Source organism: Rosa rugosa, chromosome 1 (genome assembly GCF_958449725.1).
Source record: "Rosa rugosa chromosome 1, drRosRugo1.1, whole genome shotgun sequence".
Lineage (NCBI taxonomy): Eukaryota > Viridiplantae > Streptophyta > Magnoliopsida > Rosales > Rosaceae > Rosa > Rosa rugosa.
This window is the reverse complement of record NC_084820.1, coordinates 34,685,805-34,697,310: the sequence shown is the minus strand read 5'-3', so window position 1 is coordinate 34,697,310 and position 11,506 is coordinate 34,685,805. Positions and strand designations below refer to the sequence as shown.

The window sequence follows — 11,506 nt, the reverse complement described above, 5'->3', positions numbered from 1 at the left end:
GGAATTTAAATTGTGGTTGTTGGACGGTTTCTTGGCTCGTGGATGGAGCGGAAGTGTTTCGGGCGAATAATTAAGTAAAGAATATGGTTTTAGGGGGGTTGCAAGGGTTGACTTTTTATTCGTTGGGATTCTCCAAAAACTTCTTTCATGAAAGTTGTAGAGCGCGTCGAGACGAGTTCGTGGACATGTGGAATGCGGAAATCGGAGTTCGTATGAGGAAGTTATGGCCAGTGGAAGAAGTTTCCATTTTGGTATAAATAGGGAATTTCCGAAAATATTTTCATAATTCCTCATTTCCTTTTCTGGAAAGTTTCTTCTCTCTCTCTTCTCTCTCGGCTGCTACCCTCAGAATCGAAGAAACCTGTCTGACCCGACCCAGCTTTTCCGGCGAACTGCGGCTGTCTCCGGCGATGAAACTTTCCAGATAGGATCGTCTCCTCCGTCTGGTCGTCCCTCTAGTGTCCTCTAGCGCCGATTCTCCTCCACGGCGGCGCTGCAAGGCGGCGCAGTTGAGTTTTTTCAGACCCGATCAGTTTTCCGATCTCCGACGTCGGCGGGGCTTCAAGTTGAGCTTGGGGAGCTCAGAGCAGCCTCCTTGATCGATCCTTGGTGGTTGTTTGGATCGATTCACGTAAAACTTGGTTCAACTCAAATTGGATTATTGTTCACGGCTTGTGAGGTAGTTTTCAACCCTTTATGCTTGTTTTCTGACTTCGAGCTAGTTATGAAAATTCACAAGCATGCTTAGATGAACAACTTTTATGTTGGTAGTTTTGTGAAATATTGAGTTTTGGCCGGCGGCAGTCGCCACTGCCTGTGGTGGCGTTCCGGCCATGTATGGGGCTGTTTCTGGTATTATATATTTTCTACTCGTCGATACGAGCGTTTTGATATATAATACGCATATTTTGGAGTTCGTATGAAATTGTTATGATTTTTACGATTTCATACCGGTTGATTTATTCGATCCGTGAGGATTCGAGCGTCCGATCGACTTGTGGTTTGGTCATATCGATCGTGGACGTATTCCGGAGACTTTGGGAGGTCTCGGATGTGGTTTTGCCTCGATTGGCGCCACTTTGGGGAATTTTAGTTCAAAACAGGGGTTTCAGACTTAAATCGGTTGTGAATTGTTACTGAGTAGAAACCGTATGTGATTAGGTACTTGACGAAGTATTTTGGACGGTTGTTTTGGGAATTGACTGCTTTGTTCTTGGTTAAAGACGCAGCGGGAGTTTCGAGGTGAGTAATCTCACAAGGTTCATTAATGAACGGAATACCTTTATTTTGAGAGTTATATAGTAACTGCAAACTATAGTTGGTATTAGTAGGCATTCCTGAGCAGATGACTACGTATATATATATATATATATATATATATATATATATATATATATATTTACGTGAAATATATATGTTTTGGTGGTTTGTGGATTGAGGAAAACAATAGGCATGAATGATGCGTTTTATTGTTTTGGATTGTGGCTTTTGGAAAACAAATGATTTGGAATTGTTGATTCGATTTGTTTGAAAAGCGTTGAGATTTGTGTATGAAAACAATATGCATGAAATGATGCTTTTTATTGTTTTGTGGCTTTTCGAAAAACAATGATTATGGAAATGTTGATTTCGATTGTTTTCAAAAGCGTTGAGATTTGTGTAATGATTTTGAGTCCAGTGCGACTGCTTAATGATTTGCTCCAAGGGACTGTGCGGCCCGAGGAACGAAGGTCTATGACCTTGGGCAGAATATCAGGTAATCACGTCTTTGGCCGGACGAGTGGTTACGTTTCAGTTAGAGCTCTAGGCTGTCTGCCATATAGGTCATTCATGGGGTAACGGGAATTGGTTATTGATAACTCATGACATTACGTGTTTTTAGGGAACAAGGTGTGAGTTGCTTCCTTATTAACGGTTTTTAAGGGGACAAGGTGCAAGTTGTTTTCCTTATTAACGATTTGATAGAAATCAAGGTGTGAGTTGCTTTCTATGGTACGATTTGGTACGATTGATAGAAATCAAGGTGTGAGTTGCTTTCTATGGTACGATTTGGTACAATTGATAGAATTCAAGGTGTGAGTTGTTTTATATGTTATATTTGATAGAACTCAAGGTGTGAGTTGCTTTCTATGGTACGATTTGGTACAATTGATAGAATTCAAGGTGTGAGTTGTTTTCTATGTTATAATTGATAGAAACCAAGGAGTGTGTTGTTTTCTATGTTTCGTTTTAAAAGAAACCAAGGTGTATGTTGCTTTCTTTTATTTCGATTTGAATGGGAATTAAAGTGTGAGTTGTTCTCCTTTATTTCGTGTTTTAAGGGATCAAAGCGTGATTTGGTTTCTTGATTGAAACGTGCGGGGTTCATCCCGTGATTTTGGTGTGAGTTGTTTTGAGTTACTCATACGGGCTTGCAAAAGCTTACCGGGTTTGTTGTGTGACAACCCGGTGCACTATTCAAACGGTGTAGGGGTTAATCCTGCAGGTCAGAGTAATCGTGGCTGAAGCTGAGGTAGCTTGTTGGCAGCAGAACAAGTAGGAAGCAAATTTGGTTGGCTTTGCCATTGTCATGACTTCCACTGTGTAGTAAAACTCTGAGGAGCTTTTACGTTTTATCTTGTTGTTGACAATTTAATTCGTAAGCTTATGTAATATATGACTCTGAGTTATGTAATATATCACTCTGGGGGCGGGTCAATATTGACTTAGTGGGTTCAAGGCATCAATACGTATGTAGTTTAAAGGGAAAAAGTTTCCAGGTGCTTGGTATTGATGGTTGAACGATCACGCATATGTAATTATGGGATTATATATCAATTTTTATTGTGTTAAAAATCAGGGGCGTGACACCTTAAGTATTAGAATCGTATTTGGTTCAAAGGTTATTTGTTGTTTGTAGCTGTCCAAATATCATGTTTCAATGCATTATGTCATCGAGCTACATCACCTGCCCATATAGTATTAGAAAGTAACTTGAGCTATAGATCATTAGGAGCATTAGACATGCCTGTTAAGTGTGTTGGGTTAGCTTCGACTGGCCATATTGGGTACCAAAAGAACTTTGAGCAAAAGAGCAACTTTCTGCAGTTTTTGACTTTTCGGTACATTCTGACCCAGTTGCATTTATTCGAAAACTGGTGCTAAACCGCTCGGAATTTGGGATCAGTCTCTTCTAGGGAAATATAGTAGACACATAGATGAACATTCCGGATTTTGAATCACCTCAAAACCATTTTTCTAGAATTAGTTATGCAATTTTGAAATATGTGGACAGAAGCTGTTATTTCTGGAAAGAATCTGCACATCGTTTTACTTTAGCCTTTAAAACCCTTACTCTTTAAAATGGCTTCACTTAGAGTTCTATAACTGTTTCAATCTTACTGAGTTGGTTGTCAAGCCATCCTTCTTTCAAAATTTCTCAAGTATTTATCTCAAGTACTTTGAACACTCTTCCTTGGCCCTTAACAGTTTCTACTTAAACACTGTTTCCAGCTTTTGACAACTTGTCTTCTAAAGGTGTTTCTGCCACTTTTTCCTGAAAAACCAACTCTCCCTTAGTGCCCAAATGGTCTGATTATTAGTTAGTAAATTAGGTTAAAGGAGAGGTTTTCTTCGGAGAGTATTGAGAGTGAATAGCTAGCCTAGTTTATCGTTATTAACGTCGCTTATTGATCTAGGCTCGATACTGTGGTGGAATCTTGTGAAGTTGGTGGTTGCTACAAGGTTGCATTGAGGCCAAGTGCTACAAGAGAAAGCTCGAGTTCCAGGTAGGGGATGCCTTTAACTCTATCTATGCTTTTCTTGCATATACAATGTTTTATATGAGGCCTCTTGCATGGTTTTTGGAAATTATCTGTTTTACAATTGAAATGGTTTGCGTGGATTGGATTGATGTGTTGGCAATTGATGAAGATGTAAGGAGAGGTTAGTTCCTCCTTGAGCCACCAGTGGTGGGCAGTGTGCACCATGCCCTTGTTATTGAATTATCCCCTTTGTCTCTAGCCTTGTGATTATTGAATTCCAGAAAGTGATTGGCTAGATGGACGGTTGTGATGGAAGTGTGAAAGATGATCAATTGTCGTGGGATTGTAATTACGTGGTGACGATCACGTGGAATCGCAAACTGGTTTTTATCTATTACTTTTTCTCAAAACGATAACTCATGTTTTTAAACTTAGATATGGGGGCGGGCATGGGCAATGACTGGATGTAGGAGCCTAACGCCTACTTTAGTTTGTTTTGCAGGCTGTTGTTGTCGAAGCTTGGGTACGGAGGATAATCCTTGGAGGCCATAATTTGTTTTATTTAAAGTTTGTTTTTATTTGGCTTGTTTGATTTCGTTAAATTTTTGTAACGTTATGTATGGTTGATGATGTGTGTGATTGTCTACCACCAAAGTGGAACCCTAGGGTTAGAACCTCCATTTGAGTTTAGGTCCTAGTGGGCTAGACCTAGAAGACTCACGTAAATTACCTTTCAATGAACCTAATGTAAACTTGGGCTAAGAACTAAAAAATGACGTAGGTTCTAAATTCAACACAACACCACCTTCCTTTCCTCTTCCTCGCCTAGTTCGTAATCTTGTGATTACGAGCCAAGCCCACTATTCAAGCCCTAGAATTTCGGGCTTATAGATATCTTGTTTTCCAACCTAAAGACCTTGTCTCTTTGAGGATTCTAGGCCCAAAACACTTACTCCAAGTGTCGTGGGTGTAGGGTTCCTTAGGGAGGCGGCGCTGTGGTAATCCGGTCTCTGGGTCGCCACATTCCCCGTCTTTTTCAATCAATTGAAACTTGCATAATCATGCAGTAGAGAAGAATGAAGGATTTCACGTGTTAGATCTAATTTATACGGATGATTTAGGGTGAAAGTTTTGGTATTTTATGCTTCAATTAATATAATTGAATTATCTCATGGGCAAGAGGAATTAACAACTAAGGTTGAGACATTTGATTGAATTATCTTTTTGAAATAAAGATTCAAGAGCTTGCAACTTCATGTATATGATATAAATTGAGGGATTTGATTCTTCTTGTTCAATCTCCTTCACAATACTCCGTTTCTTTTCTCATAACAACCAATAAAGGATTCATAATCAATACAAACAAAATAGTCAATCTTTCATGATTACTGAGGAAAAACTAAACTAAGTGCTATAGATCTTTAAATGATAGATATGTTTTTAATATTTCAAGTTTTGAAATACTTGTACCGAACATGTATTTACATCTTAAAAACTTATAGTTTAATTTCCCGTTTTCATTCTACAATCCAGTATTACAAAAATAGTTTCATAAAACGTTACAGGACACACCCTAACGATCCACCAGGTTAACGGATCGGATCAGATTAAATTAGTTGTTACTAAACGGATTCGGATTTAGATCGATCTGCTCTAAACTCGGTCCATTTACAAGTCTAGCCGTAGGCCATGCTCATAATGCACAACGTACACCATGAACGGGACGTAGTATTCCTCCACCAACATTGAGGTAAGAGAGCTGAGAACCCTAGGTTTAGGAAAAGTATTGTATATAGTTGATATATTGTAAAAGTATTCACAAGCTAACTGTTATTTAATCAATATTTTTTTCATTCTCAAACCTTGAGTATTGTATATAATTGATATATGAAATAAATTGGTGAATAAATGTTGTAAATATGTTGATAAAATTTGATTTTACGGACGGAAATGGTATTTTAATCTCTATCATCGTATGCTCGGGCTACTGTGTGCCAAGTTCACCGTATGCTCAACTTCCAACCTAACATAATCAGTTCAAGTCCCTAGTAAATAGATAAATCCGTAAAAGTATCGGTATGTTTCAACTTTCTACAAAAACAGAACTCGCAGTGAGTAGAGTATGGAAGACTCAACGTCACATATACTCATAATGGCCTAAAAGGCTCCATATAACTTATACAGCTTCCGAAATGGCCGTCCGAAGTGGCCTACTTCTCTAATTAATAGAAATACTATTTCAAGATGTAGTAAATGCATATATAACTAGAGCATCAACATAGCAGAAACGTTCGGCATTTCAACTTCAATAACTCTTCACGATTTTTGATACTGCAGAATATGTACCAAGGATTCCAGCAACAACTCCCAATGCAGCTACAGTGATACTTGAAACAACCTGATTAAAGTGCAAAAAAAAAAGAAAAAAAGTGAGGAAACTGTCACAAAAGTAAAAATGAAAATAAAAGATCACTGAATAGATCGCAATAATTGCTACGAGTTTGACCACCAAACCAATTCCGGTCCAGTTGTTGATATGATTACCATTGTTGTCTAGACTCAAGAGTTGCATCAAATTAAAGCATTTTCCTTTCAACTCAAAATTGAATAAATTTCCCTCACTGGACTGGAAAATTGTCAGTTCCTTCACTATTTTTTTTTTTTCCAAAAGTTACTACCAAAGAAAATTGTTGGGAAAAAAAAACAAAAAAAAGGGATATTCTTTTAAACTGTCTTACCTGTATCCTCGAAGCTTTCATTCCTGCTATTTTCAGGAAGCATAGTGCTGGCACTATCACCGACTGAACCAAAAACACAATACATCAAATTGAATATGGATATCTTTGGACATTCTTAATAATCTTAATACAATAGGAAAAAGAAAAAGAAAAAACACAGAGAGAGAAGCACACATTTAGACGTGTATCTCATGCTATGTGTAATTCCTGAAATCACAGTTTGCAAGCAACAACAGAGCATGCCAATTTGCATATAGGATTCTCAAACAAATTAGTCTAATGAAGAATTGGAAAAGAAGAGTTAAATCAGAAATCAGACCTTATCAATATCCATTGCCAAGGCAATTTTCCCCACACAATTGCATAAATTCAACAATTTGTTACAACACCCTCGATACTTTTATGAACCAAATCTATTATTTTATCATTTCATGGAAACAAGAAAGTATCAGACGAGCCATGTAGTAAAATTTTGTCTCAGATCAGAATTATTTACTCGAATTTGTTCAATCCTTAGATGAGCCACGTTATAAAAAATGCATGTATGTCGACTTTGTCACGGACTACATGTATTTACTTAACAGTAATGTTGTTGATCAGTGAAACAAAAAGGGATTCTTAAATAATCTATACATAATCCCAGATCATGGATCATGTGATTGGTTGGGTATCATGCATTAATTTTTTTTTTGGCAAGACCCAAAACCCAACCAATTTTGTTCACCAAGACAGCAAGCAGCTCAAAATTGTACTTCTCATAGGCATGTAAGTATGACCCAACAATGTGCAAATGTCACTGCCTGGTTTGCTGAGCAGACCACACTAACATCAAATGTACACAATGACCTCGTTTTGATTCTAAGGTTAGCTGTCATGACTGGTTATGCTACTCTGGATTACAAGTTGACAACTATTAATTATATTGTCATTTTAAAGACCACAGCTATGTACTTGCTGAATAGAGGTGTAAGCTTACCACGAGTACGCTGAGTAGAGAGCCTATTAAAGCCATCACAAGACCTGAAACAAGAAAATTACAACTGAGGTGATTAGGTGTACTGAATTTGATTGGCACATGAAATTGGTGATTATGCTCGAGATTTATAATAAACAAAAAATTGCAGATCATTATTTCCATTTTCTGTTTTGTTCTTTGACAAAAGCCTGAATGTCGAAATTTCCAATTAAAGCTCATAGAAGTTATAAGAAACAGTGATCGGCACTATAAATCCATAAATTTCATTTGGAAGATGGATTACTATCCTATTTGAAAAATATACTGAGTTCACTGTATAGCAATCAAGTAATCTACAACTAATTGAGCTTGAAGGGATGAAACTATGTACTGGAAGCTAAACTTACCAAAGAAAGGAATAACAAAAGCAGCACCAACAGTAGAGATGACAAGTGCTGTTCTTAAAAGAATGAAACACCAAAAACTATTAGAAAGTCCAACAGGCAGAAGCTCCTCTATACTCCTTGCTAATGGGTTCATCAAGAGGGCATATTTGTTCAGTGTCAAGGAAGAAAATAAGGCTACCAAATTATCTGATTGTATCCACTAATATAACTTCAGAATGCGCACACACACATGCACGCACGCGCGCACACACACATGCACGCACGCGCGCGCGCGCACACACACACACACACACACAGCGCAGGCGCACGCGCACACACAAACAGACTTAAACATAGAAAGTTGTCTGATAATATTAACTTAAATGATTGTCAAATGTAACACACACAAACATAACAGATCAATGGATATTTGCTCAAGGGGTTGATAACCTGTAAAAAAGAAAGAAAAATCGCTTAAGAACCATATAATTGTCCACCAAAAATATTTATGCATATAAACATCTCATTATGAGCTGAGGACCCAGAATCTCTCACTTACAGTTGTCCACAACGCAACTTTGGAAGCAAGTGCATGCGGTGGCATATTTAAAGTTATCTGAGACAATGTGCTTTGACCAAACATGAGAAATCCCATGACTGCAACACTGCCATATAACAGAGCAACCAATAGAAAGCTGCAGGACAAAAAAGAGAGCAGGCATAAGAAAGAAGGCAAGGGAAGTGTGTGCCAAATACCAGAAAACAGTAGCTTCTATACCATATAATCACGGCTTTAGTAAATTGTTTTTTGTCTGCCATGGATTGGTAAATATTTGGAAACACAGTATGCCCAGCAAAGCAAAACCCATATACACCAATTACAAGTGGAATTCCATTAATGTTCACTACTTGAGCAGTTTGATGAAATCCAATCCCACCAGTTGTACCAAGTAAAATTACACATAGAACGATCAAAATTGTAACAATGACCCCACCAGCTGCAAAGAAGATAAGAAGGAAATCAGATGATTGCATATCAAATCATTTGAAATTTTTAAAATTAGAAATCAATGGGGAGTTTGACAGAAAAGTTTTGCAACACCTGAAAGGAATGAAATCAAACGAAGATCCTTCAACCAAACAGTTGGTAGAACAATCAAGGCAGTTAAAATTCCAAATAAGTGCAAAGAGTCCAAGTGAAAACCAGCCCAAGTCAAGGATGTCCCTGGGAATAGCCTGCTGAGATTATCTCCTTCCAAAATGATGAATTCTACACAGTAAGACTGCACATATGCAAATGAAATATTCTTCAATTAACAACTCATGGATCAAGTATAATGTAAAACAAGAATCAATGTTTTACTTACATAGAGTTCTGCGTACAAAATGATCTGCACCATAATAAAAAAAAAATGATAGAACATGAGAAAATATAATATAGAAAAGTAACTCCACACAGATGTACAAAGAAAATCATCAAGAAACTAGAACAAATTCATATCAATAAAGTAAGAGACACAAATCATCTAGTGCCAGTACGAAAGGTGCAGAATCAACTGAATGAAAATGAGAGAAAAATAAAATCATCTTGTTGGCAAATATACTCATAGGAATGTTAGATTATTTCAGATAACTATTATGTATCTTAAATTGGACTTGAGGAACGTAAACATCGGTGTGTCAGCAATAGCAACAGCCAGTACTTCATTTTTCAAAAACTCAAGCCATATATGTCGGCCAATAAATAAAGCCACAACTTACAGATATGAAAATACGCCCATATCTTCCGAATGCAGCTTCTCCTAAATCTGGGTAACTTGTAATTCCTTTATTGGTCTCAAAGCAGAATCTCATGAGTATGGCTGTGTAACAACACACGATTGCAAAAAGAAGTAGCACCACAATACTTGCCCAGCCAGCTTCTTTCACTGTATAAGGTGTAGACAGAAGCCCAACTCCCGCCATTACATTAATTCCTGTCCAAGTGCAAGAGACACTGTGAATTAAATCAAAAGAGAGCCATGATACAGACGTATCAAGTATAGAGTAATTGAAGAGGGGAAATAGATCCATAGATTAAGCAAGATAAGTTATTGGTATATTACTATTAGATAGTTGCCAATATTTGTATATTATTTAGTGATGCAACCACAAAAGAATGAAGCAGATAGATAATTATTTTAAAACTTGTCACAGAAAAAAGACTTGGAGAGGAAAAGCATGATTTGATTAAGGAAGCGCCAATTTTGATGTGTTAAGAAATATTAGCAACATCAACAGCATACATGACACCCAAAAGTGAACAAATGGTATCATACGTAAAAGCAGATCGAGAAGAGAGAACGTGAAATACCATTGAATACGGTTTGAGTCAAGCTACATCCATAGGCAGCAGGCAATTCTCCCGTGACCTGCTTATTTAGTGTCGACCTTTGTGACCATAATGATTGGGCTCTAGAGGTTTTGTCCCAATTCTGAGAAAAGCGTTCACGTTCGTCGGCAGACAATAACGGAGCCTTTGAACCCACATCGGAACTACTCTTAAAGCTGGAATAGGAATAGCTACTACCAGGTGGAACAAATCCAAGATTACCAAAATTTGGTGATGCTGCAATAACGTAAGAATCCAGTGTCTCCCTGTTTCACAATACAAGGTTGAGCATGCAGTAGATTTATGTCTTGATATATATATATATATATATAGAGAGAGAGAGAGAGAGAGAGAGAGAGAGATGGAAGATACAGACCTGTAACTCTGCGGCCATATCTGAGACGAAAAACTATTACCGGGGGAGGACATCTGAGGACGATGAGCATTGTCACTACCAGAACTGCTGCTGCTGCCACTCTCGATCTTGTTGTCCTCAATATCATCGCTCAGTTGGTCATCACTCACGAACAAAATGGGATCGGATTCTTTCTGCTGAGCCATGACAGGCTAGAGGCTAGAGGGTAGGAGAAAAGAGAATGGTGATGAAGTTTCTAGTGTAGAGGAGAGTGCCGGGTGGCGTTGTGAGAGAGGAAGATAGATCACTGCGTCGTAATTATGGCATGCGATGCGAGGTTTTGTAGGACATCCGTTGAGCGGTGATGGCATAACCGACTTTGTGTCTTTTTTGCAATCTTTGCCAGCGACAGCCCAATCCCAGACCCAAGTGGTGGTAAATGGTAATGCACATGAGGACGGCCTATTTTAATTAAATTATCTAAAAAAATAAAAATATATATATATTTTTTTTGTAATTGAAGAACTTAAACTATATTAAATCATACCCGGCTGGTCACTGTTGTTGTTGTTTTTTTTTTTTTATGAAAAGTTGAAAAATTACAACTGAAAGCCACGATTTCAACCAACACCCAAATTGTCCAAAAGAAAAATCAAAGAAGCTGAAAAAGGAGGTGCTCGAACCCAGCTTTGAGCTCGCCTGTCCTCTTATGTCCAATTTTGGCAATGGCATCTGCTAGGAAGTTGGCCTCTCTTAGTATGCCGGATGGTTACTATTGTTAAAAATGGCATCATGATCATCAGAAGCTAGAATTAACCCGAGATAGTTTTTTTTCTTTTTCTTTTTTTCTTTTTTTGGAATGCGTGGAGTGACGTCCATTAAAGTAAATAGGAAACATTACAAGATATGACTCACCCGGACTCCGGTCAACGACAGAAAGTGGCTAAATTACTTGAGG

The 11,506-nt window shown here is 37.8% G+C and overlaps 1 protein-coding gene across 1 annotated transcript; it reads right to left on the bottom strand.

Annotated features, from left to right (window-relative positions):
- Positions 1 to 5,772: 5,772 nt before the first annotated feature.
- On the bottom strand, positions 5,773 to 10,967 carry LOC133724741 (amino acid transporter AVT1A). The gene is made up of 12 exons (XM_062151569.1): positions 10,570 to 10,967; positions 10,176 to 10,459; positions 9,584 to 9,798; positions 9,190 to 9,213; positions 8,925 to 9,105; positions 8,601 to 8,820; positions 8,382 to 8,517; positions 8,256 to 8,272; positions 7,844 to 7,992; positions 7,458 to 7,501; positions 6,482 to 6,544; positions 5,773 to 6,141 (listed from the first exon to the last, which is right to left on the bottom strand). The coding sequence occupies exons 1-12, from the start codon at positions 10,752 to 10,754 to the stop codon at positions 6,049 to 6,051; spliced, it is 1,611 nt and encodes a 536-aa protein (XP_062007553.1). The 5' UTR covers positions 10,755 to 10,967; the 3' UTR covers positions 5,773 to 6,048.
- Between the last annotated feature and the right edge of the window lie 539 nt (positions 10,968 to 11,506).

What these genes read in the sequence shown, in the direction of transcription:
- LOC133724741 (XM_062151569.1), bottom strand. Translation starts at nt 10,754, where the DNA reads ATGGCTCAGCAGAAAGAATCCGATCCCATTTTGTTCGTGAGTGATGAC. An exon ending in TTTGATTTCATTCCTTTCAG is followed by an intron (nt 8,821 to 8,924) that starts GTGTTGCAAAAC and finishes TCTTCTTTGCAG; the next exon opens with CTGGTGGGGTCATTGTTACA. An exon ending in TTTTGTTATTCCTTTCTTTG is followed by an intron (nt 7,502 to 7,843) that starts GTAAGTTTAGCT and finishes TTCTTGTTTCAG; the next exon opens with GTCTTGTGATGGCTTTAATA.